This window comes from Pseudoliparis swirei, chromosome 6 (assembly GCF_029220125.1).
Source record: "Pseudoliparis swirei isolate HS2019 ecotype Mariana Trench chromosome 6, NWPU_hadal_v1, whole genome shotgun sequence".
Classification (NCBI taxonomy): Eukaryota; Metazoa; Chordata; class Actinopteri; order Perciformes; family Liparidae; genus Pseudoliparis; species Pseudoliparis swirei.
Genome location: NC_079393.1, coordinates 25,707,711 through 25,735,137, shown reverse-complemented (window position 1 = coordinate 25,735,137; position 27,427 = coordinate 25,707,711). Strand labels below are relative to the sequence as shown.

General features: G+C 43.0%; 1 protein-coding gene across 2 annotated transcripts; it reads left to right on the top strand.

The window, feature by feature from the left end:
* The first annotated feature begins 703 nt into the window (after positions 1–703).
* kiaa0513 (KIAA0513 ortholog) lies at positions 704–27,427 on the top strand. 2 transcript variants are annotated; one of them, XM_056416643.1, is made up of 13 exons: positions 704–785; positions 10,187–10,228; positions 10,323–10,733; positions 13,070–13,169; positions 14,626–14,699; positions 15,079–15,149; positions 17,525–17,729; positions 17,824–17,864; positions 17,964–18,030; positions 18,489–18,566; positions 22,769–22,849; positions 23,645–23,739; positions 24,478–27,427. In XM_056416643.1, the coding sequence occupies exons 3-13, from the start codon at positions 10,342–10,344 to the stop codon at positions 24,525–24,527; spliced, it is 1,254 nt and encodes a 417-aa protein (XP_056272618.1). In that variant the 5' UTR covers positions 704–785; positions 10,187–10,228; positions 10,323–10,341; the 3' UTR covers positions 24,528–27,427. The 2 variants fall into 2 exon arrangements, with proteins under 2 accessions (XP_056272618.1, XP_056272617.1); XM_056416642.1 differs by having other exon boundaries at positions 10,187–10,733.

Below are 27,427 nucleotides of genomic sequence, written 5' to 3'. Positions count from 1 at the left end.
AAGGAAAAACAATTGTAAATGTGTAGTTTTGTAAAAAGTTACACTTCGAGAAACAAACAGATTCCATTGCATTAAATTTAGTTAGTATAGCCCGAAATCACAAATTACAATTATGCCTCAGATGTGCCATAAAAACACTAGTAAACGGTTAAAGATTAGTCATTTACTGGTCGGCCCACATATTAAGAAAAGTATTTCTGTATCTGATGCTCTCAAATTGATATACTTTTAAACTCAAATGAATAAGTTCAATTTAAATTTTTGTTTTGTTTTAGGAAGTTATTTAGGAAACTCCTAAGTTATAGTCTGATCTTACTTCTACTCTAATAATAATATAATACCATATCATTATTTTAAAAAAAAATTGATGACAACATCTAATCTCATCTCAGTTTACCCTCTGTTTTGTTGATGAAATATTCCAGACTAATTAAATTATTTATGGACAATGTCCAAGGAATGCATTAATGTCTCAGTGCAACAGGAAGGACTTGAATTACAATTAAACAAATTATTAATTAAAATGCCACTTGAGGTCACAATCTAGTACTTTTATTGTGTAGGAAATATCCGGTCATATTAATGCCCGTCTTAAGCAACACCGCCGCTCATTGGCTGCGCTGCTTGTTGACGTCATTGGGTTCCCCCCTCATCGGGATCCGCCCTCTCTCTGCGCCTGTGCTCTTCCTCCGGGTGAGACCCCCTCAGTGAGCACGGACCTACGACGCACCGACAGCAGCGCGAGCGCGGAGCGAGCTGTCTGTCCCCAGCGCGCGACGTCTCACGTACGTACAGCGGTTTCTTCTGACGCGGTCTCATCAAACAACAACGGACCGTCACTCTTCCACGGCTCGTTACGGTAGCTCGTATGTGTGTTTGAATGAGAGGGGCGGTGTTCAATCGCCTCATGTTTTTGTCAGTTAGCGTTTAATTAAAATGGGTTTTATTATGCATTATACGTGGCCTCACGTGCGGGGGGGGGGACGAGGTATCCCGGGCGGTCCGCCTGTGAATGACACCGCGTACCCGGGTTCCAGGAAACAAACGTCAGCCGTCTGGCGGTGTTTACTCCGAGCTGCTTCTTCCTCGCGAGCAGCGTAGTTTCTACCATGTGTTTAGCAAGCCTCCACCTCTCCCCCAGAGCTCATTCTGGGAAGGTGGCGATACAAGTCGAGCTCGCGACATATGCACACATGAAACGGGACAGGCGGCGGGTTGTTTATGTATCGAGACCCCATTTCTATTCGGTGGACGTATCATCCATCACGCGGGTTGTGTTTGGTGGACATTTCGACTTGTGTTCAACAAAATGTGTCTAATAACAACGATCATATTTTAGAACATGTGCTGCTGATTTATAGTGACTTGGAGATGCTTCGATCAGCAGCGCATTATACAATGAGCTCGTCTTTTGAAAGGAATCTGGCGTGACCTCCTGTCCTTATAGAATAAGAGGCAAACGAACAGGTTGCGATCTTATCATTTTGCAATGTGAGGGGAGACGCACTCAATCCCTCCAATCAGAAACCAGCTGCAGTGATGACGCTCCTCTCTCAGCCTATGGGAAAGGAGCAGTGTCGTTTCACCTCCACACACTTTCATTCTTCGAAACAAAAAGTTGAGGTATGAAAGTGAACTTCTTTTGATTTTACAGTAGTTTCTTCTTCTGCTGTCTGAAGTTTAAATGGCTGTGGATTTAAACTTGGTTCCAATGTGGTCTCTATTGAATCGGTTATAATGGAACAAGCGGTGGTAATACATGTTTGCCTCAGCTGCTGGATGTCAGCGCTTTTTACCTTCGCATTGAAAATGTGGAAGGTTATGTTTTGATCGCCGTGTATTTATTTATTTATTTGTATGCGTGTTACTCGCATAACAAAAAGTATTCAACCGAATCGCATGAAATTTGGTGGGATGATTGGTTATTATCCGGGGACCATTTGATTAGATTTTGGGATCAATTGGATCAAAGGCTAAGGTCAAGGTCATGAAAAGGTCCAAATCTTCTTTTTACCATAGCACGGTCAATTGTTATCCAATTGGCATGCAACTAATGCCAAAATGTTCTTAATTCAATGCCCAATCTTGTGATATGCGAAGGTATGCGCTCTACCGAGTGCCCATTCTAGTTTTTGTCTGTGTTGACATCATTTTGTTAGAAAATGAACATTTCACGAAATGTAAATTAAAATACTGTCTTTGTAGAAAATATGTTTTCACGGAAAGTGACAATAAAAGACAACAGTGTTGTCATCTTAACTGAAAATATGTCAATGGTATTAACATATAAATGTGTCTTATATTAAAAGATGGCTAGTGCAGTTCAAGTGAGTTATGAAGGACAATAAAGAAAACGTTAGAAGTGTCTCCCTTTTCTAATGAGTACGTCTTAACCGTAACCATAGACTGTGGACACAGGAGACAGATCTGTATGGAATATGTTGAAGACATTTATCCAGAAATCATTTTACACTCAATGATGATGTCGAAAAGCATTGATTGATGATCACAAACACCCATTTATTACTACAAACATAAATGTGTATTCCCACAATTTATCCGGTTCCAGTTTGTTGCCATTGAGATGTTCAATAGCCGTTTGCCAGTTGAAGAAAGGTTAACCCGACTAAACATTCCTGGAGTTCTTTGGGTTGCTGGATTGTGTTTGGTGCTGTCTGGACGTGCGCACAGAGGAGAACTTCCTCCCAGCTTTTATGGCAGCCATCACTCAGTTCACCCTGCAGTGTCGGTTTAGTTGCTGTGTTGCTTTGTTGTTAACTCAAGTCTGTAAAGATGGGGACATGTGTCTTTTGTCTAGACTCCTCTGTTACATATTCGGTCGTGATGAAGCAACATAAAGGCGGGGAACAACATTATATCTGCTGAATTAGGTCAAGAGGTTGTAATGGTATTAGTATTGAGCCGTTAAGTGTCCTCTTTGACCTTTCTGTGCGGTTGTGAGTACTGCGGGGAGAAGAAGAACAACAACCACAGACCTTATTTCAGGCATCAGGCGAGGCAACCGGAATTACATAAACGCTGACTCACTTCTGGGGTTGAACTCTCATATCTGCAACCTTCACTTAGTTGGTTTGACTGTCCGTCAACAGGATTACAAAAAAACCTGTTGTCCCAATTGTTTTCCGAAACTCGGTAGAAGGGTGTCGCGTGGACCGAGGAAGAACACGTTTTGGAGCCGATCCGAATCACGTGGGGAAAAGTAATGTTTTCACTTTGGTTAGCGGGTCTCTGGGCTTCAAACCCCAGCCCCCGTTGGCTCGGCCGAAGGACCGCGCTCTCCGAGTGCCCTTCTTATACGCTTCAGTGGTAGTTTCAGTTTTGCATCCTGAATATAAAATGATATTTGTGTTATTTGATGGTCGATGGGAGTGGATACGGTTCACCATGCTCCGTGTTTGCTGACATGCATTGTGGGTAAAGTGCTTCTGTCTCCAGATATCTTGTCCCCCTGGAAACAGATTTAGCTAGCAGTGTGAGGTTGTGCTGTGAAGATATTTTTTTCCACCATTAAAAAAACATTCACCATTTAATAAGTGGTATTTATTTTGTGGATTTGTACATTTTAAAACCAGTAGTGTAGTTGTTGGTGATAAAAACTGGTAAAAGTTCTGACTGCCCCCGGTTAACCCCTGTAATCAGGTGACACAAAGTATAGTCCAGTGCTGCTTGGGTCCACTAGAAGAGCTCCTCTAGATAACATTCCTGCTCCGAGAACACTTGGCTCCCTCCCTGCCGGTCTGATCCAGCTCAGCTGGAGGATTGCTATCAGTTCTGAGACTGATAATCATTGTTGGTTCAGGGCCGTGGTTGAAAACAACATTGAGTCATGCAGTACTGGATCTAATGGATGATTCTGGTGGATTACACTAATGTTGTCTTAGTTTTCATAACTTTTCGCTAAAGTTCCTGTCGGTAATAATTCAATTGAGTTTATTTCACAATTACAAATTCTCCTCAGAGGGCTTTACAATCTGTACACATACGACATCCCTGACCTTTGACCTCACATCAGATCAGGAATGACTTCAGGAGAGCAACAGAGGAGGATCACTCTTCAGGATGGACGGAATAATAGATGTCATGTGACCAGATGAACAGCGTTAGAGAGATACATAAACATTCAATGAATATGACAGAATGTATGAATAATTAGTAGTAGGCATGGACCACGATCCTTTGAACAAAAGGAGGAAGAGGGGGGGGGCAACAGCAGGGCCATGGCAGGAGGCAGGGCCACGGAGGTAGGAAGTCAGGCCCATCAGGCAGGAGGCACAAATAAGGAGAAGAGGCAGGAGGCCAGGCCCAAGGATGCAGGAAGCAAGGGCAAGGAGGCAGGAGGCAGTACCCAGGACACAGTCAGGACCGATGGACCCTATGAGACGTGAAGTCACAAAGACTCCGGGGAGGAAGGAGAGTTAGTAATGTGCAATAGACAGACGTAACATCATGCACAAGGAGAGAGAGGAGAAGAGAGAGGTGCTCAGTGTATCCTAAACGTCCATAAGGAGAGGAGAGGAGAGAAGTGCTCAGTGTATCCTAAACGTCCATGAGAGGAGAGGAGAGAGGTGCTCAGTGTATCCTAAACGTCCATAAGGAGAGAGGAGAGGAGAGAGGTGCTCAGTGTATCCTAAGCGTCCAAAAGGAGAGAGGAGAGGAGAGGTGCTAAGTGTATCCTAAACGTCCATAAGGAGAGAGGAGAGGAGAGAGGTGCTCAGTGTATCCTAAACGTCCATGAGGAGAGAGGAGAGGAGAGAGGTGCTCAGTGTATCCTAAACGTCCATAAGGAGAGAGGAGAGGAGAGAGGTGCTCAGTGTATCCTAAACGTCCATAAGGAGAGGAGAGGAGAGAAGTGCTCAGTGTATCCTAGCGTCCATAAGGAGAGAGGTGCTCAGTGTATCCTAGCGTCCATAAGGAGAGGAGAGAGAGGTGCTCAGTGTATCCTAAGCGTCCATAAGGAGAGGAGAGAAGTGCTCAGTGTATCCTAAACGTCCATGAGAGGAGAGGAGAGAGGTGCTCAGTGTATCCTAAGCGTCCATAAGGAGAGAGGAGAGGAGAGAGGAGCTCAGTGTATCCTAAACGTCCATAAGAGGAGAGGAGAGAGGTGCTCAGTGTATCCAAAGCGTCCATAAGGAGAGAGGAGAGGAGAGAGGTGCTCAGTGTATCCGAAACGTCCATAAGGAGAGAGGAAAGGAGAGAGGTGCTCAGTGTATCCTAAGCGTCCATAAGGAGAGAGGAGAGGAGAGAGGTGCTCAGTGTATCCTAAGCGTCCATAAGGAGAGAGGAGAGGAGAGAGGTGCTCAGTGTATCCTAAACGTCCATGAGGAGAGAGGAGAGAGGTGCTCAGTGTATCCTAAACGTCCATAAGGAGAGAGGAGAGGAGAGAGGTGCTCAGTGTATCCTAAACGTCCATAAGGAGAGAGGAGAGGAGAGGAGCTCAGTGTATCCTAAGCGTCCATAAGGAGAGAGGAGAGAGGTGCTCAGTGTATCCTAAGCATCCATAAGGAGAGAGGAGAGGAGAGAGGAGCTCAGTGTATCCTAAGCGTCCATAAGGAGAGAGGAGGAGAGAGGTGCTCAGTGTATCCTAACCGTCCATAAGGAGAGAGAGGGGAGGAGAGAGGTGCTCAGTGTATCCTAAACGTCCATAAGGAGAGAGGAGAGGAGAGAGGTGCTCAGTGTATCCTAAACGTCCATAAGGAGAGAGGAGCTCAGTGTATCCTAAACATCCATGAGAGAGGAGAGGAGACAGGTGCTCAGTGAATCCTAAACGACCATAAGGAGAGAGAGAGGAGGAGAGAGGTGCTCAGTGTATCCTAAACGTCCATAAGGAGAGAGGAGAGAGGTGCTCAGTGTATCCTAAACATCCATAAGGAGAGAGGAGAGGAGAGAGGTGCTCAGTGTATCCTAAACGTCCATAAGGAGAGAGGAGAGGAGAGAGGTGCTCAGTGTATCCTAAACATCCATAAGGAGAGAGGAGAGGAGTGAGGTGCTCAGTGAATCCTAAATGTCCATAAGGAGAGAGAGGAGGAGAGAGGTGCTCAGTGTATCCTAAACGTCCATAAGGAGAGAGGAGAGGAGAGGTGTGCTCAGTGTATCCTAAGCGTCCATAAGGAGAGAGGAGAGAGGTGCTCAGTGTATCCTAAACGTCCATAAGGAGAGAGGAGCTCAATGTATCCTAAACGTCCATAAGGAGAGAGGAGAGGAGAGAGGTGCTCAGTGTATCCTAAGCGTCCATAAGGAGAGAGGAGAGGAGAGAGGTGCTCAGTGTATCCTAAATGTCCATAAGGAGAGAGGAGAGGAGAGAGAGGAGAGAGGTGCTCAGTGTATCCTAAGCGTCCATAAGGAGAGAGGAGAGGAGAGAGGTGCTCAGTGTATCCTAAATGTCCATAAGGAGAGAGGAGAGAGGAGCTCAGTGTATCCTAAGCGTCCAAAAGGAGAGAGGAGAGGAGAGGTGCTCAGTGTATCCTAAGCATCCAAAAGGAGAGAGGAGAGGAGAGAGGAGCTCAGTGTATCCTAAGCGTCCAAAAGGAGAGAGGAGAGGAGAGGGCTCAGTGTATCCTAAGCGTCCATAAGGAGAGAGGAGGAGAGAGGAGCTCAGTGTATCCTAAGCGTCCATAAGGAGAGGAGAGAGGAGAGGAGCTCAGTGTATCCTAAGCGTCCATAAGGAGAGAGAAGAGGAGAGAGGTGCTCAGTGTATCCTAAGCGTCCATAAGGAGAGAGGAGAGGTGCACAGTGTATCCTAAGCGTCCATAAGGAGAGGAGAGGTGTGCTCAGTGTATCCTAAGCGTCCATAAGGAGAGAGGAGAGGAGAGGTGCTCAGTGTATCCTAAGCGTCCATAAGGAGAGAGGAGAGAGAGGTGCTCAGTGTATCCTAGGCGTCCATAAGGAGAGAGGAGAGGAGAGGTGCTCAGTGTATCCTAAGCGTCCATAAGGAGAGAGGAGAGGAGAGGTGCTCAGTGTATCCTAAGCGTCCATAAAGAGAGAGGAGAGAGGTGCTCAGTGTATCCTAAGCGTCCATAAAGAGAGAGGAGAGAGAGAGGTGCTCAGTGTATCCTAAGCGTCCATAAGGAGAGAGGAGGAGAGAGGGCTCAGTGTATCCTAAGCGTCCATAAGGAGAGAGGAGGAGAGAGGTGCTCAGTGTATCCTAAGCGTCCATAAGGAGAGAGGAGAGCCATAAGGAGAGAGGAGAGAGAGGTGCTCAGTGTATCCTAAGCATCCATAAGGAGAGAGGGAGAGGGTGCTCAGTGTATCCTAAGCATCCATAAGGAGAGAGAGAGAGGGCGTCCATAAGGAGAGAGGAGAGGAGAGAGAGCTCAGTGTATCCTAAACGTCCATAAGGAGAGAGGAGAGGAGAGAGGTGCTCAGTGTATCCTAAGCGTCCATAAGGAGAGAGGAGAGGAGAGGTGTGCTCAGTGTATCCTAAGCGTCCATAAGGAGAGAGGAGAGAGGTGCTCAGTGTATCCTAAACGTCCATAAGGAGAGAGGAGCTCAGTGTATCCTAAACGTCCATAAGGAGAGAGGAGAGGAGAGAGTGCTCAGTGTATCCTAAGCGTCCATAAGGAGAGAGAGGAGAGAGGAGCTCAGTGTATCCTAGCGTCCATAAGGAGAGAGGAGAGGAGAGAGGTGCTCAGTGTATCCTAAGCATCCGTAAGGAGAGAGGAGAGGAGAGAGGTGCTCAGTGTATCCTAAGCATCCATAAGGAGAGAGGAGAGAGGAGCTCAGTGTATCCTAAGCGTCCATAAGGAGAGAGGAGAGGAGAGAGGAGCTCAGTGTATCCTAAGCGTCCATAAGGAGAGAGGAGAGGAGAGAGGTGCTCAGTGTATCCTAAGCGTCCCCCTCAGCCTCTCAGCCTCTAGCAGCATCTCTAGGTCTCTCCAGGTGAACCTGGTTCAGGTCTCACTATCAGACCATCAAGAGGAAAGTCTTCAGTCTACATGAGGTGATGGTGTCTGCCTCCAGGACTGACCAGAACTAATTAGAACATTATTCACAACAACTTGATTCCAGAGCTTTTTTCCAACACTGTGACATTGTTGGAAAAAAGGAGAAGTTCATTTAGGGAAGGAACCCGTGCCGTCATATGACCAGACGCATTGTAAACAAAGCCCCAGGTGAGACCGACCGGGAGATAGCGGAGCAGCGAGAGTTTCACCACCAGTGTTTTCTTAACCTCGTCCCGGTTGAGCTCATTCTGACGTCCGGACGACGAGGGACGGCTCACGTTGACCTCCGAGTCATCGACCGCCGTCACTGGCCTTTGAGGAACGTCCTCACTCATTTCATGATGTATGAACACCTGCCGTGACGAAGCCTGTACACGCATACTACAGCAATAGAAACTGGGTGAAATAACCCTTTAAACAAAAAAAGCACTTTCTTGGCAGATTGATATGTTGATCTTTATGAAATATGATAATAACTTTATTTTTATAGCACCTTTAAAAACAATGTTTACAAAGTGCTCCACAGAGAGTCAAAGCGAAACAAGTGGAATAGCAAGAAACCAATATTACATTTAAAAGTATATACCTGGAGCTAAATGCTCTGAAGACAGTGGAGATGGTGGTAGACTTCAGAAGGAACCCAGCCCCACCCACCCCCATCACCCTGAGGGACTCCCCAGTCGACACTGCAGAGTCCTTCCGCTTCCTGGGCACCATCATCTCCCAGGACCTCAGTGGGAGCTGAACATCAGCTCCCTCACCATAAGAGCTCAACAGAGGATGTACTTTCTGCGGCAGCTGAAGAAGTTCAACCTGCCAAAGACAATGATGGTGCACTTCTACACCTGCATCATTGAGTCCATCCTCTCCTCCTGCATCACCATCTGGTACGCTGCTGCCACTGCCAGTGACAAAGGCAGACTGCAGCGTGTCAGCCGTTCTGCCCAGAAGGTGATTGGCTGCAGTCTGCCATCTCTACAGGACCTGTTGGCCTCTAGGACCCTGAGGCGGGCAGGTAAGATTGTGGCCGATCCCTCCCACCCGGGTCACAAACTCTTTGAGGTCCTTCCCTCCGGCAGGAGGCTGCGGTCCATCAGGACCAAAACCTCACGCCACAAAACCAGCTTCTTCCCGGCTGCCGTTGGCCTCATGAACAAGGCCCGGACCCCCACCTGACGTGGTCACTTACCCCTCCCCCACACCTCAAGCCTGTGTTATGCACACACTACTTTGCTCACTGAACATTGCACATGCACTTTTGCACTCCTGCCCTGCTTTTTGTATTGTAGTACTTATTGTGTTTGTATAGTACTATTGTGTTTTTATGTTTTATGTTCACTGTATGCACCTATACACCAGAACAAATTCCAGGTCGGTGTAAACCCACTTGGCAATAAATACAATTCTGATTCTGACATCTTTTGATGGTTATGTTTCAAGTGATCAAGCAGGCACCTAAATGGGATGCGGCCATCACGACTGTAACAAGTAACACTGGTCAGGCTCATGGGAAAGCACCAATAGCATCACTGATGGCTGTGTTCTGATGTTAGCACTGTAGCGGACCCCAGCCGGACAATAGTGACGCCTACTGATGTTTCCAGAATTTCCTTTATTTATGTTCAACCATGATCCTTGTTGAGCTAATGGAACAAATAAAACAGAAATGACCTCTTACGAGTGTACATATTAATTAGATGACATTCATATATACATGTGGACATTAATCAAATATTTTATTTTTCTTAAAGAGAACATACAGCTACAATATAGCACTAGCATCTTATTACAATTCATTTTAGAAGTTCATAAAAAAGTCACTAAACATGTAGTCAAAGCCCAAATAAAACAGAAAGTACCGTGTTCCCGTTCCAGCTCGGTGCTTAGCAGTCCATAGAGTAACTTATGTACTTCAGAAAAATACTCATGAATACCTTTTCCTTCACTACGCCGTCAGCTAACGTACTTTTTTGCGAAGTCATGTTACGAGATTCACGTCTGCTTCCAGGTCTCGCTGGAAGAGCTTCAAAATAAAAGGACCTTACAAAATAAAAGGAACTTACAAAATAATGGCTTTTGTGGGAAATAGTCCCGATATTAACAGAACCTTTTCATGGTCACTTACAAGCACTTAGCTTGCTAGCGTGGCTGTCGTCTGTAGCACATCTTTAACTGACTGTAGACGCTAATCACAACGCTAACCTTCTCCTTCCTTTGGTCCACAGATGAATCGGGCGTGTGAGTCCACTTGATGTCGGCGCCCTCAGGTGTGGGGGGGGGTTTGCGCCATCAAAACCCAATAGCGACAGTTGAGACCTCCAACCAGAACCCAACGTCTCTGATTCCCCCCCTCAATTACAGGAAGGGACCCACTGCCAGTATGGAGGGTGTAGCAGTGGACAACCTAATAGACTTTGACCTGCCCTCCGAGGCCTCAGCTCTTGGCGTAGATGGAGGCAAACACCACGGACGCACCGACCTTTTCTCCCCAGAGGAGGCGCCGCCCTCCACGGGAATCCATCGGCAGCCTTTGCTGCCAGAGCCCATGGTGCCAACCGAGCCCGGCTCCTCCCACCGCCAATGCCACCAAGACGGAGACAACGACAGTGACGCCACAGAGTCGGCAGACAGCGAGAACGACATGGACCCGCCATCTCACGCGTGGGAGCTGAGGAGGTCGTCGTCGTCGTCCGCTCACAGCGGGGAGGGCGGCGAGTCGGCGGAGAGGAAGCAGTTCATGAAGGCTTACGTGGAGAAGGTGTTTCATGGAAGGTCAGGAACAACACTTTGTCTATATCTACGAGTACTCAAAATAATCATTACATCAGTCAAAAGCAACATGATTGACAGATTCAAAAGCCTCATAAAAACTCCTAGAGAATAGACAATTTTATTTATATTATATTTTTTTGCTATCAACAAAATTATATTATTTTGTTATATATATAATATTTTTAGATTTTAGTTTCTACAAAATTATACTATTTTCTTATATTATATTATTTTGCTATCAACAAAATTATATTATTTTTCTCTTTTCAAAATTATATTTTGTTATATATATATTATTTTGCTATCAACAAGATTATATTATTTTGTTATATATATATATAATATTATTTTGCCATCAATAATTGTATTTTGCTATAAAATTATTATGTTGCTATTAACATCAGAGTGATTTTAAAGATGCTATAATCACTTTTCTATAGAACTGTGCACAAAAGGGCTTTAAAACTTTCTTTTTTACAGAAGAAATGGCAAATTCTTTCTCCCACAAAATATAAATTCAAACAATCTTCACAACAGTAAAGATAATCTGTGACTCATTATTGTCAATTCTCTTTAAGCATTTTGCATCCGTCACAATATAAACTATTGTCTGCAATTCACATACAAAGATTTAAAGCTTCAGCGTCGTCCGGGAAGGGAGACCACATGTTCTCATCTAGTTTTTAGTGCTTTATGACTTATCTCTTTACCATAAACTGTCACTGAGCAATTTTTTTAATGAACCTATGACGTTGGCATCAACAACCTCCTCGACAACTAACAGCACGCCTTCTGTCCCCCCCCCACCCTTTCCATCTCTCACCAGCTGTTCTTTTTTTCTATCCTATCGGTTGTGTGTTTTTTTTAATTGGTTTATGTATTTTTTCATTCTCCCTGACTGTGTGGTCAGGATCTATTTACATGCAGTTGCTCCATTTCTGTCATCCAGAATGAGATTCCCATGACTCACCATTTAAAGGCCCAGTGGGGCAAAGCAGTCAAACGGATTCATGAATAATTTATAAGAAATCAAACAGGAGCAGGGGGAAATGTTAAAAGGGCACTTTTAAATATTCGGGGAACCCTTTTTTTGTTTTTCACAGACATTACCTGATTGTTTTTTCTCTGGCATTTTTGCTGCAGGCCTATTAATTTCATCTCTGTTTGGTAATATTCAATAATTTTTTGGCAAACCGACTCCAGTAATACGGGCCGGGATCAATCTCGCGTCACGAGGACTGCTTCTGTGAGACCGGACATCATTTATGACTGGAGTCTGTTTACCTTCCCCAGAATCTCACCTTTGCTATTCCTCTGCGTTGCATGTCGGTAGGAGATAGTTGGGGCAGGGTGAGGGGAATGATACGCCCATAACCATTTTTACTATAGACCATAACGCAGGGTATACTTTAGGGCGGGGCTTACCTCGTGGTTGTAGTCTGGTCTGGGAGTTTAGTTTTTTCATCTCGAACTTTTGACCCTTTCGCAGTTTTCTCTCGTGTCACTTTCTGGATGCCAAAAACGCAAGATGGCCGACACTTAATTAACCCTTTCATATCAGAAGCGGGTTAGCTTAAAAGTTTGACCGGCAGCATGTGATACCCTGGTTGCCACTGATTTACATAAAGTAGCCTAAACATCAATATTATGCAAATGAGTCTGTTTACACAGAAAATGAATGAGAAACAAGGAAATGACGGATCCTCTAGAAATGTACCGTAACTTTCAAAAAGTATTTAATTCTAAATATATAGATGTTTTGGTGGAATAAAATAAGGTGGGCCCCTTCTTCATCTTGCTAACACAGGGTTTGTACGGTCATGGAAAACCTGGAAAGGTCATGGAATTTTAAAATGGTTATATTCCTGGAAAAGTCCTTGAAAAAAAATTACATTTCCAAAAGTGTATGAAAAGTCATGGAAACGTGTTATATTCATGTTTATTTACGCAGTCTCTCAAATAACATTTATTCTTTTAATCAAACTATTGTCTCTCCATTTGTGTCATTTAAGGTGGTTATACTCGCGTATACACCGAGATTTCAAATAATGTTTGGTCATGGAAATTTGGTTTAAAGCCCTGGAAATCCATTGGTCAACATGTGTATTAATAACCCTGTAACAATACAGAATTCATTTGGTATTTCAAATTGTGCTTTTTTATTATCTTGCTTCTTTTTTAATAATTTCAAACTTGATTTTGAAAAGGATTTTTTAAATATTTGTCATTTTCCGAAGACTACAATCAATCTGATAAATCACTAAGTTAATAAAAACGTCTGTGAAGGGTCTGATTAGTGCTGTAATGAGTGGTTTTTGGACCATGTGTCTTTACAGGGAGGACTTTGGCCAGGAAGAGAAGGCTCGTTTTGGAGAGCTGTGCAGCGGAGAGAACGGAAAAGGCCGAGAGGGGTTCGCCAAACACGTCAGCGCTCAGGTAGAAATATTAAAGAAAGACGTCATACTCGAAGCTTGAAGGACAAATAACGTCAATATTGCGAATGAAAATGACAAAGAATTACAGGGTTTTGATGGACCCCCTACATACAAAAAATACTCAGTCCCAGGGGCGTCATTAGCCCGTTGTAAAGGGGGGCTTCAGCCCCACCAAACTAATTTAGCATTATTGGCTTTAAAAGTTGTTGATGTTGTTTTTGTGATATCATTAAATTAGACTATTGTCACATGGACACGTTATTTATAACTCTAAAATGCTACATATGTGCATGTGTTTTGGTTTGTATGTGTTCTCCCCCTTCAAATTACAATCCAATAGTCGATCATCATAATTAAAGATAAAATCTTCGGGCACTAGGACTTTGGGTGGGGACACTGCTGCTTTCCCCCCCCCCTTCTTTGAATCCTACAAATGCCCCTGCTCAGTCCCACATTCAAGTGAAACTATGTGGTATAATAAGTAGTGCTGTGAAAAATAACGCGTAATGATTAAATTACAGGATTAATTTAACGCATGCGCAGAATGAGTTTCCAATACACCTCTTCAATCTGAACAATGTCCCGCTCTTCATGCAGACGGTCGTGCTGTTCATCGTAATGATCCTTCCGCAGGTTCACCTACGGAAACCTTGTTACGACTTTTACTTCCTCTAGATCAGGGGTGCTCAATACGTCGATCGCGGCGTAGTGTTGGTAGATCGCATGACATTTTAAAAAATTGGCCCGCCCCCTGTAATTTTCTCTAGAGCACGTCTTCATTCTTTTATTAAACTAAACGTCTGTTGTTGAGCATCTCTACACAGCAGCATGTCATTCTGTCTCTACGTGTCGCGTTAACACTTCTCGGCTCTCCGTCTCGCGCGCCGCAGAGCTGTGTGTGCGCGCATCGGGACGGAGGCAAAAAAAAGTCACTTGTCAATCCTTTCCGTGTCCGGGCCGGTGAGGTTTCCCGTGTTGAGTCAAATGGAGGCTCCACTCCTGGTGGTGCCCTTACGTCAATTCCTTTAAGTTTCAGCTTTGCAACGGTTTCCCCGGCCGTCCCTTTAATCATGGCCCCAGTTCATGAAGAAAACCCACAACGTTAGTTTGCCTCAGCAGCTGCTAAAGGAAGACTAGAGGGCCTTTAGATTGTATCATGGTGGAGTTAATGGTTGAGAACTGCTAAATAACTGCTGAGTTGCAGCACCATTGTTTTTTTTTAATGAATAAAAAAAGAATGTATAAATGTATATATCCGTCTTTTGTCATAAATCTTTATGTTCTCACAAAAATATATCGGTAATATGTGATTAATCATGATTAATCCACAGAAACCTGTGATTAATTTGATTAAAAATTGTAATCGTTTCACAGCCCTAATAATAAGCTGTAATCCAATCTTTAGTGTAATGTTTTAATGTGTGTCTTTTTAACCCTCGGTGCTCCTGTGTTCACAGCGCTGCCACTCCAAGTGTGTGAGTGAAGCCACCTTCTACAGACTGGTGCAGTCCTTTGCAGTGGTTCTGTTCGAGTGAGTCCACCATATCTGTAACTGTGATGTGTATATATATATATAGTATATTATAAAACAATAAATGAAAACAATTAGAACATAGAGCACACAATCACACTTTAAAAGCAGTTTGGAACAGGTGGGTTATCAGGGTCAACTCATTGTGGCTCGTGTCTTTTCATGGGATTTGTTGAAAATAAGAACAATAAATCACCTTTTTATTTAAAAAAATTAATGGAAAAAAAGCTCCTATCCGACAAGAAGTTTGAGATATCCTACAAAAAGTTTGAAAGATCTTTATCTTTTTATCCTTTTTTAATGGGAAAAAAAGCTCCAGTAAATTACGTCAATTCTAGCAGCGAGGTCATGACCTCTAAAAGAGATGCTGTGTTCCCAGATGTTACCAGATGGACGACTACAGCCCGGCCAAGAACCTCATGACCATGTGCTTCACGTACTACTACAGCGGTAAGGTCTCACTCAAGGTGTGTGTTGGAGCGACTGTTCTCTACAAACTAGCTCAACGTAACCACAGCAAGGTGTTGCGCACATTCAAAAGGAAACCGGAGCTCTTTGATTGCAAAAGAAAACGCATGTCATATCCTCCCCCGCTGCTGGCTCAGCGCGTATGACGGCCACAGGTCGGCCCTGTGGTTTCTCTTGCATCAGCACCACAGACACATGCAATGACGACCCAGACATCCATCTGCAGTATTCGTGATTATTAGTATAAACTGCAAAATAAACATGTTTACAGTTCTTTGTCTAGCAGGGCTAGAATTCTATGAACACAAAAATCATTCGTCTGAATATGGAATCAGTCTATTGTCAATGAATGCATACAGGAGGATTCACACGTGAATTTGTGATTTCTATACAGGTAAGGTAAGGATGTTTATTGTCAACGAAATTAAGTTGTCGACTCAGTACAGCAGTAAAAACGTGTATAAAATAGGGCTGTGAAACGATTAAAAATTTTAATCGGGTTAATCACAGGTTTTTGTGGATTAATCATGATTAATCACATATTACCGATATTCTCGGTATATTTTGTAAGAACATAGAGATTTATGACAAAAGACGGATATATACATTTATACATTATTCTATACAATGGTGCTGCAACTCAGCAGTTATTTAGCAGTTTTCTTCCATATGGAACATTAATACATCTTCATCCTAAACAGAATGTTTAACCCTCCTGTTACCTTTCGGGTCAATTTGACCCCATTCAATGTTTAATGTCGGTGTTCTTTGGGGTCAATTTGACCCCAGGCTGTTTTTCACTGTGTCAAACATATAAGAAATATCAACTTTTTTATTTATTTAAAGGGCTATTTAGGTAGTCAACAAACAAACATAAAGTACCTCACACTTAAACTTGGGAAGCAATATTAATTCTAATAATTTTCTGGAGGTTTTAATTGCTGGGGTCAAATTGACCCCGAGGGTAAAATATGTTAGTAAATGTAAAGGTAACAGGAGGGTTAAACAGAACATTTTTCTCTTGTTTGTCAACCATTAACTCCACCATGATACAATCTAAAGGCCTCTAGTCTTCCTCTAGCAGCTGCTGAGGCAAACTGACTGTGTGGGTTTTCTTCATGAACTGGGCCGTGATGAAAGGGATGGCGGGGACACCGCTGCAAAGCTGAAACCTCACCGTCACGGGGACAGATTGACAAGTGACTTTTTTTTTGCTCGGTCCCGATGCGCGCGCACGGAGCTCTGTGGCGCGCGAGACGGAGATCGATAAGTGTTAACGCAACGTGAAGAGACAGAAATGACATGCTGCTGTGGAGATACGATCAACAACAGACGTTTAGTTTAATAAAAGAACAAAGACATGCTATAGAGAACATGTCAGGGGGCGGGCCAATCTTTTAATGTCATGCGATCTACCAACACTACGCCGCGATCGACTGGCAGGTCGCGATCGACGTGTTGAGACCCTGATCTACAGGAAGTAAAAGTCGTAACAAGGTTTCCGGAGGTGAACCTGCGGCAGGATCATTACCGATGAACAGACCGTCTGCATGAGAGCGGACAGAGTTCAGATTGAAGTGGTGTATTGGAAGCTCATTTTGCAAGTGACTTTTTTTTCGTCCCGACGACCAACAACGGAAGGATTGGAAGCTCATTCTGCGCATGCGTTAAATGCGTTAATAAAAAAAAACTAGTTAAACCTGAAATTGAATTAACTGAGTTAACGCGTTATTTTTCACAGCACTAGTATAAAAACATTAAGACAGCACATTCTAATTTAAAACGAGACATTTACAAATAAATATACATAAAACACAGGCATCAATGGCTTGCAAAGGACTAGATGACGAAATTACCTTCTCCACAAAATTCTCTTTTTTTTAAACTCACACTCCACCAGCCCCATACACAAGTATGTCTTCTTTGTTAAATGAATGTTATAGAAATCCATTAAAAAAAAGATTTGTTCTAAGCGCCATGGCCCAAAAGGATGCTGGCGATCAGATTACAAGGAATACAAGGAACATCTCATTTAATCTGATTTTTATACGTGAGAGTCCAATTATTGCTTCATGCGGCAAATCTTTTTTACATTTTTTAAATTAATTCTTTAAATAAATTGTTATTATTATTATTTTCACAATAAATATATAATTATGTGCATCAGGAGTATATTTGTGAATCTTATTTTTTTATAAGTGGATATATTGTGGAATAAGTAGTTCATATTTAAATCCCAATAGACATTTGTAAATTAATCTGATGGACGAATAATTGATTTCACGTGCAGCTCACTGAGCAACGTTTCCGTGACGCCGCACCCAGATAGATGACATAATTCTGACCTCTCTGCTCAGGGAGGTCCCAGCCGTCTCCCTCCGAGCTGCTGGATCGCGGCGGTCCTCCAGCTGGTCTGGACTCCTACATCAACAAGGCCAACTCCTGGCTGTCCGTCAGGAAGGACGCCGCAGAGCGCCTCCTCAAGACCACGTCCAAGACTGACGTCAAGGGCTTCTTCGGAGGCCTGGAGAGCAAGCTGAGGGGCTCTGTGGCTCCCAGCGGGTGAGCCAATGCATCCCTGAATTTGTTGGTATTAACTCGGGCGTGCACAGTCTTCATTTCTTTCTCTTATTCTTGACCATGTTCTCTTCTTTAGCGACGGAGAAAGCCCCTTGGACACAAAGCCCAAGTCAGCGGGTAAGGTGCACCGACGCTCTCCAAGTGCACCTTCTCTTGCTCCACCGAGGTGTTGGAGAGAGTGATTTAGTAACCGTGTGCCATTGTGTTCTCCTCCAGAGGCTCCAAAGGAAAAGAAAGGAGAGAAGGTGTACCTGTACACCCACCTGAAGCAGCAGCCCATCTGGTAAGTTGAGGAAAGGGAGCTCAGAATGAACTTCTGCCGAAAAGTTTTAGATACCTGACAAAAAGTTTGAGATATCTGCCAAAAAGTTTAAGATACCCGACAAAGATTTGAGATATTCGACAAAGTTTGAGATATCCGACAACAAATTTGAGATATCCTACAAAAATTTGAGATATCCTAAAAAAAAATTGAGACGTCATACAAAAAGTTTGAGAAACCTGCCAAAAAGTTTTAGATATCCGACAAAGATATCCGACAAAGTTTGAGATATCCTACAAAATGTTTGAGATATCCGCAAAAAAGTTTGAAATCCTCCTTAGCCAAAGATCGCCGGTCGTGCCCGTCTTCTTTCTGAGGTTTTAGAGGCTTCGCGGGGTTTAATATTGAGTATTTCTCAAGGGAAACAATGTAATTTTTCGTCCATCAGAAATATAAGTATTTCTCTCTCTCTCCGCCAGGCACACGCTCAGATTTTGGAACGCTGCATTTTTCGATGCCGTTCACTGCGAGAGGAAGAAGAGGTCGCCGACCACGAGGTGAGTCTGGAAGGGAATCGTGACGGATACATATCATATAGAATGTTTCATAGATGTAAAACATGAATCTTGTGACACTGTATCTGTCACATGACTCTGAATAAAGGTCCTGTGGTGATGTAGCAGTTTCTGAAGACAAGGGTCTCTCGGTTCAGCATGATACGCTCTGAGGCCCACTCCTTCTGCTCTTCTCCTCCTCCTCCTCTTCCTCATCTCTTCTTGTCTACCAGCTGTTGTTGTTCTTCCTCTTTTTCTGCACGTTGACTATTCCCTTTTGTCTCCTTGTGCCTTTCTGCCGGCCAGGGGGAAGCAGGACGACGAGAAAGAGGAGAGGTGTGTCCTTCTATGTGTCCGCCGCCCTGAAACAGAACTAGCCAGAGACACACAGCCAGCTAGAGACAAACAAACAGACAGACAGACAGCTAGAGACAAACAGACAGACAGACGGCTAGAGACAGACGGCTAGAGAGACAGACGGCTAGAGACAGACAGCCAGAGACAGACAGCCAGAGACAGACAGCCAGAGACAGACAGCCAGAGACAGACAGCCAGAGACAGCCAGACAGATGGCTAGAGACGGACGGCTAGAGACTCGTTGTGTTTCATAAAGACCATGGAGAGCTTAGAGGACAGTGATGCTTTGTGGGTAAACAGTGAAGAACATTTGTTTACTTTTGCATTATTAAAATGAGTTCACCGCCAACTCTAAGCGGCCTTGAGAGGAAGAAGAGGCACAGCAACGCTTTCACTCATCATAAGGCACAAATACAATAAGTCGTAGCGTGGTTATGACCACAATAATTACAGCATGTTTATAGATATCTGACCACGATGTACGCATCATGATGCAGGGTTACCTTAGCAATGCACATGACTAAGTTAGTCTTTGCAGGTAAACTATTATTCAAAAAATCAATATAATATATTCAACATATCACGATTTTTTTTGTATTAACTTCCACCGTTTATATCGTTTATTGATCGTAGCAGTTAGCAAATGTTTTGTGTTGAGGGAGATGGTATTTAAACTATAATTGGGCAGTAAAGTTCACATTTTTAATCAGAGAAAGCCTCCTTCAAAATAAAGCCGTCGCAAAATATAAACTGTAAATGTAATATGGTTAAATAAATCAATGTAAATAGTGACTCGTTACCATTTATACATCAAAATAATAGTCACATTTTAGAAAGAAGAATAACTAAGACGTATTAATGAGCTCATTTAATATTATCATCGTGAACATTTTTGTACTCTAGTGAGAAAACTTTGATTATCCAATTTGTAGCATTTACAAATGTATCAATGGATTATAATACAGTTTTAAGATTATTGCACTTCCAATCTCCCCAGTTGCCAAGACAACCCCCAACAGTCCCACTAGACACAATCTAGTTATTATTGGACTCCTGTGTGTGTGGGGGGGAGGGGGGGGATGCCTGTGTTTGATTAGTAGTTGTTTTTGAGATTTATGCTGATTTTAGATTCATACGACTTCCTCACCGGTTTCTCCGATGATATTTGTGTCTTACTTTATCTCGCTTCCTGTTGTCAATGCCCCCCCCCTGGTTAATATCCTGATGTTGCACAATGTCCGTGATGGTATTTCTTAATATCTGGAGGTGTTCTCTGCATGTCCACCAGTATTCCTCTTGCATGAGATATTTCATATTTGTTTCTCTCCCTCCATCTGCATGCTTTGCTCCTTTTCTTTGTACGCTGCTATGTTTACACTGCAGATTGACATGATATCCATCTGTAACTGTGTATTTATTCCTGCCAGTACCTTTTATAAACTATAAGTAATTTAATGATATGTTAAGATATGACTTATAGTGAAGTTGGACTGTATTGTAGAGTAGAATATACATTTCAGCATTTATAACAAACTTAGACACGGGACCTTATTTTGGAGAAACAAATAGCTATTGTAGTCATTGGCAGGGAGAGAAATACTGATTTTATCCTGTTTAAATTGTGCCACTAAGTTGCAAATTGTCAATTTCAAAGAAAATTTTTGCGCGACAAGAAAATTAAATTTTGTCATAGCAATGTTGAGACTGTGAAACTATGCAATTAGAAACATCCCACAGTGTTGTAAGTGTTTCATAGTGACCTGTCACTCACAGTAGCCCCGCCCTAAAGCATCCTCTGCTTTATGGTCTGTTTGACTCTAAATGGATCATCATTGGCTAATTGAAGAATACTTTAAACTAGAGAAACTGTCATGTTTACAATGAGGGAATGAATCAAGAGAGAAGTAGTCATTTATATAGACTTCTATACAACCAGAGGAGTCACCCCCTGGTGGTCAGTAGAGAGAATGCAGCTTTAACATATGAAGCACAGATTTCTATACAACCAGAGGAGTCGCCCCCTGGTGGTCAGCAGAGAGAATGCTGCTTCAACATATGAAGCACAGACTTCTATACAACCAGAGGAGTCGCCCCCTGGTGGTCAGTAGAGAGAATGCAGCTTTAACATATGAAGCACAGACTTCTATACAACCAGAGGAGTCGCCCCCTGGTAGTCAGTAGAGAGAATGCAGCTTTACCATATGAAGCACATACTTCTATACAACCAGAGGAACTGCCCCCTAGTGGTCAGTAGAGAGAATGCATCTTTAACATATGAAGCACAGACTTCTATACAACCAGAGGAGTCACCTCCTGGTGGCCAGGAGAGAGAATGCAACTTTAACAAATGAAGCACAGGTTTAATTCGAAAATTAATTGAGAGACACAGATCACTGTTGACTGTTGTGTATTTGCTTTTATAAAAAAAGGTCCCTTGGGGGACACCAGAGGGGCCGGCACATGGGTTACAGCTTATCTAATGTTTACACAACCAGTAGACGGCATTCTTCATTACCTTCGCATTGAAAATGCGGAAGGTTATGTTTTGATCGCCGTGTATTTATTTATTTGATTAGATTTTGGGATTGATCGGGTCAAAGGTCAAGGTCATGAAAAGGTCAAAATCTTCTTTTTACCATAGCACGGTTAATTTTTATCCAATTGGCAACTAATGCCAACATGTTCATAATTCAATGCCCAATCTTGTGATATGCGAAGGTATGCGCTCTACCGAGTGCCCGTTCTAGTTTATTAATGTCATCGTTGTGTCCATCAAATGATGTAAGTGTAATATCCGCTGCTCAGGTCTTCAGTGTATTTACCTGCAGATGTTTACGCTGAATAAAGTCGCTGCTGCTTGAAAAGAGGTTTGGTGCGAGAGGAGCAATGAGCTGAAAAAGATGATTTAAATACTCTGTAGAGTCACGTGGTGTAATGTGGAAAAGAGCCCACATAGTCTTACCCGATATGAAATATTGATTGGTGCAGCTTCAAGGCCCCAAGTCTTTAAGGCATTTAGAAGCCCTCTACAGGGGGCCCAAGAGCATGCTGGGAAGCGTTCTACACAAGAGATGAAAGAATAGTGTGCAGATTGGATCCTAAAGATTTCATCACAGGATGGTCTGTTGATCGGGAGAGTGGGTTTTAAAGTAGATTCACTCTCCTGAAACATGAAGTAATAACCAGTATTACTTTCTGACTTTACAATGTGTGTGTTATTTGTGGCATAAATGCAGCCGAACCACCGCCGCCCTAAACCCAGTTTATGTTGACCTTAGTGTTGGAATCAGTTTACAACATTACTAAATATCTGTTTATCAATGACGCTTTTCATCAATTTGTTAATAAGGATGATTCTTTGCGAATTAACCTTTTACATTTTTTTCTATTTTTGCTGGTGGCTGGTTTATGTGTGTTTTTATTATTTTTTATTATGTCATGTGTTCTATGTGTAATCTCTGTTTTTGCATCCCATTTCTACACGAGCAGTTCCAGGGGTGGATATCATGTTTTATTTTATTTGTTGTTGTTGATAATAAAACATTTTTACTTGACTGAAAGTTGTCCAACCGTTTAGAGATTCATGTGAACCCACTGCAGCGTGAAGTTTGATTCATGATTTATGTTGAAGCTCAAGGTCAAACAGAGCCTGACTCTCTCTCTCTGTCTCTGTCTCTCTCTCTCTCTGTGTCTCTCTCTCTGTCTCTCTGTGTCTCTCTCTCTCTCTCTCTCTCTCTCTCTCTCTCTCTCTGTGTCTCTCTGTCTCTCTCTCTCTCTCTCTGTCTTTCTCTCTCTGTGTGTGTGTGTCTCTCTCTCTCTCTGTCTCTCTGTATCTGTGTGTGCTGCAGGGAGAAGTGGTGTCACATGACCAAGGAGGAGAGGGACGACAGCTCCAAGATGGATGAGAACATCGCCTTCGGCCAGCTGGGGTGAGGAACCTATTTCATGAATGTGCAATGAATAAATGTAACTCTTAGTAGATGTGTCGTGTTGAACCAGATCCACTGCAAGAGAGTCGAGACATATAAAAACATTAAAAAACATATTTCTGTATCTGCTGCTTTTAAAATTACAGGGTTCACTTAAAAGATTAATATTTAGATGTAATACATGTACATATTACACTATATGATTTCACTATATTGAGTCGACATCTAGTGTTTTAAACTAGGATGTGCAGTTCATATGACAGAGAGGTGGAGGCTGAGAGGTTACTTTGGAGGCCTCCTAGTGGCGAAACAAGGTACTGGTCCCAATGATGGCACATGTGGATGGGGCTAAATCCAGATCACAATTATTATTATTTTGTATGATTACTTGGGAATGATTTTTTTGATGGATGAGGACAGACTCATTGTAATTCACAGTGCGTTGCTATTATGACATTTGTTTTTGGTTTTCTGTTGTATTTTTCTATTGTAAAATGCAGTCACACTGGATGGGGTCGAGCAATGATAAATAAATGTACACACTTTTAATTGTTTCATTAAATATTGCAGAGTTTTGTGAAGACTTGTAATGAGATCTGTACATCTAATATATCGATAATATGAGCTTTAATACAACTATTCCGTCTTTAGATGAATAAAGTGTGTCGTATAATAAATGTAGTTCCACAAAGATCCATTATTGTTGGAGCGTGTTTCTCCAGTTACGTGTTGAGTTATTGTTTTTGTTGGTTGTGAATGGTAAACACAGAACATACCTACACTCGTGTCTTTCAGGACGTTCACTCATAACATGCTGGCCTTTGGGCTCAGCAAGAAGCTCTGCAATGACTTCCTGAAGAAGCAGGCAGTCATTGGGAACCTGCATGAAGGTAAAGCGTGTGATAAATATGATGTGCATATGTTTCTACAGTGTCGGCACATTTATGATAATAATACGTTATTGATGGCAGTATATCAAATGATAGAATAATGACATAAATGTAAGTGTAGAAGTTGGTTGGGACCCAAAGCAGAGTGAATATTTAACTTATATCCATCAGATGGACCCATATAAACAATAATGTGTATCCGCTGCATATTCATCGCTAATCTACTTTTTGCAATAGTAAAGTGGGTACAGTAGATCAGATACGGAAACATCTCTTTGGGAGATTCAAGGGAAATCTACCTCTCCACTGGCTGTGGTTGCATCCTTACAGTAGTAACTCATCATCATTATTATTATTGTTACCGTTTATTTTGCAGGGACACTGTAATTGAGCCAGAGTCCCCATTATGTCATTCAGTCGTCGGGTATAAAAAGTTGAACCCAACGTCATCCAATAAGGCTGCGTTGACTAATCAAACACACACACACACACCTACACACACACACTACTTTGTTCACTGTTTACCTTCAATGGAAGCTCAAACCAGTTGGCGCCATGATAACTGTCGGTATCGCAACAGGCCCCAAACAACATGCCGCTGTACCGCGGTGTCGTTGTGTATCCCTGGACTCGTGTATAGCAACGCTGCTTAGCAACCACTGGTGTAGTCGGTGTCCCGTGGATGCTCCAACTGTGAAATGGGAACAAATAATCTGTGTGTGTGTGTCCCCTTTGCAGAACAGTACAAGCTGCTGAGTGACCACATAGAGAAGATGGCGGCGGAGTGAGTTTGAAGGACTGTCAGCGCACACACACACACACACACACACACACACATCAGCCATTCCTTTGACTCAACGCCTCCGCGACCCATTCTCCATTTGACTGTTGTTGCACTGCTGAGAAGAAGAAAGAGACCCCCAACCGACTGAACTGTGCCATAGTTGTAGCAAACCCCTGGGACAAAGACTCGAGGCAGAAAGTGAAACCTTCCAGTATGAAACCGCCTCAGTTGGGTGTCACACGATACACAAATGTGTACGTCAAATATCCTGGCTGCTGTTTTGTTCGGCGTTCCCTTGGCAACCCCGTTTGTTACTTGTTGGTGAAGCCCGTCTAACAGCGTCTGGTGGCACACTGTGCTAAGTACATGTGAGATAGATGTCTGCCTACAGTTCTCGGACATGATGATGACATTAGTGTGATGTTCAATACTCGTCTGCTTTCTGGAACACTGTGGTATCTTATGTGGTAATACAAAAATAACATAAGTAACGTATAACGATATCGCTGGCATTTAAACAAGCAGAAACAAAATCCAGACTTCTCTTATATTACTTAGCTTAGTACCTCCTCAACTCGTGAGCTTCAGAGGTTGCGTGGAGGCACGGATGGATGAGGGAACGGGCATACCGTACACGGGGCCAGGAACAATGTCAATCAAAGACCAGATAGAGACTCAAAATGTTCACAAACGGACAATAAAAGGTCTACAAAGAAACCAAATGTCTACAAAGAGACAGAAAAAGACTGATGGTAGCTATGAAAGTGGTCAAACAACCACATAGCCGTTGATGAGTCAGGGGTCCTTTGGCTCCGAATCCACCCTTTGGTGTGTCAGAGGTCAGGGGTCCTTTGGCTCCGAATCCACCCTTGCTGGCAGGTGGGTGGTCTACCTCTGGACGGGCTTTCTTCTGTTTCCAGTCTTCTTTGCTAATACTGGTACCTTTCTCCTTGTACCTTTCTCCTTGTACCTTTCTCCTTGTACCTTTCTCCTTGTACCTTTCTCTTTGTACCTTTCTCCTTGTACCTTTCTCCTTGTACCTTTCTCTTTGTACCTTTCTCCTTGTACCTTTCTCCTTGTACCTTTCTCCTTGTACCTTTCTCCTTGTACCTTTCTCCTTGTACCTTTCTCCTTGTACCTTTCTCCTTGTACCTTTCTCCTTGTACCTTTCTCTTTGTACCTTTCTCCTTGTACCTTTCTCTTTGTACCTTTCTCCTTGTACCTTTCTCTTTGTACCTTTCTCCTTGTACCTTTCTCTTTGTACCTTTCTCCTTGTACCTTTCTCTTTGTACCTTTTTCCTGGTACCTTTCTTCTTGTACCTGTCTCCTGGTACCTTTCTTCTCGTTCTCTCAACAGGAATAGAAAGCATAAAAAGTCTTCCTTCTGATTTCTCCCTCGTACCTATTTCAATCACGTTTACTCTGGCACACATTTACAATCCGGTGTTCATTTCCTGTTTTTTAATCAGACATGTAATAATACCCTCTGGAACATTAGAGACTACTTATCTTATCCAAAGTGCCTTTCGTGAAAGTTAATGTTTGGATCCTCTGATGCTGTAACTCTCTATTGGCCGACCAAACACTCCCGCAGAGCCTGCAACGATCACTCTCTTCCTCATTTCCCTGCTAGATACACACACACAAAACATAACTTGTATTGCTTCCTGTGGTTTCAGTGGTAGTTTATTTCCCATAATGCCAGACGCTTAGCTAAGCATGTTGCCGGTGCGACAGGCACACTAGCTCCTATACTGGCTGCATTTGTTTCTATCATCTAATATCCAATAAGTGACTGAACTGTGAAGTGACATTTGCCAATTGTATTACTTCATCCGACCACAGGGGGGTAGTGTTGCGTCTTCATTCGCTGCACTTCTCATTGAACATGATGATGACGCTGCTTCTGGCAGGTTTAATCCCATTTCAGATTGATAATCTATTTGAACCTCTTGTGCTGATGACGTCGTTCTGTAAATACTGTACATATCCCTCCGTATGTTGTAAGAATTGACCGCGTGCTGCCGCTTGTGAATTTTACATCTGTAATTGTGAATGTATGAGCGATAGATGTAGCATTGACCGTCATGAGGAACATAAATGTCTGACTGTCGCTATTAACCCCAAGTGACTTGTGGTTCTCTCGGGTGGTCCTTTGAAACCACACGCCCTTCATTCCCTTCCGTTATGTTTTTCCCGATGTGACCTTTGACCTCGTTTCCACTGTAACACGTTTTGTGAACCCTCCTGGCTCGGTGAAGTCATTGACCTTTTTTTATATTGTACCTGTTCGCTCAGCATGAGCCATTTGCACTACATTTAGTCTCAGCGTCTCTACACTCTAATCTTCTGAAGGATGTTACAGTGATGCCTTTTTATATTTGCTCTCTCTCTCTCTCTCTCTCTCAGAGCATATGACCATTGTCTCGTAGCCCGAATGAAAAGACAATTTTAACCTTATTGTCCCAATTCAAGCGAGTGGAATTTGTTATTAAAATCAGTAGTTATGGGATTGCCCATTGATGACAATGTGGTCTCTGTGTGTCCTCCCATTGGCTGTTTAGCGTTGGGCTTCCACACTCACATTTCAGCGGTTCGTGTGGCTTTTTATTGGTCTTTGTTACATTACGACTGATGTGACTGAAACAAACGTCCGACACAGAACCGCCATTGACTGAAAACGAAGTGAGATAAGGTCCCCGTGGTGTTGGAGATATCGGCAGTAGAGATGGGGACTATGAGTATTTCCCCTAGCGCCAACAATGTCATTGACTGCTGAGGCCTGCTCAACGCACCTGTGAACATGTTAGCCATTGTATTGTACTATGCTCATTGCCTGGACATGTCGTCATAATGTTAATTCAAGTTGCTGAAACTGTAATAAATGTATTTTTTTCGATGTCA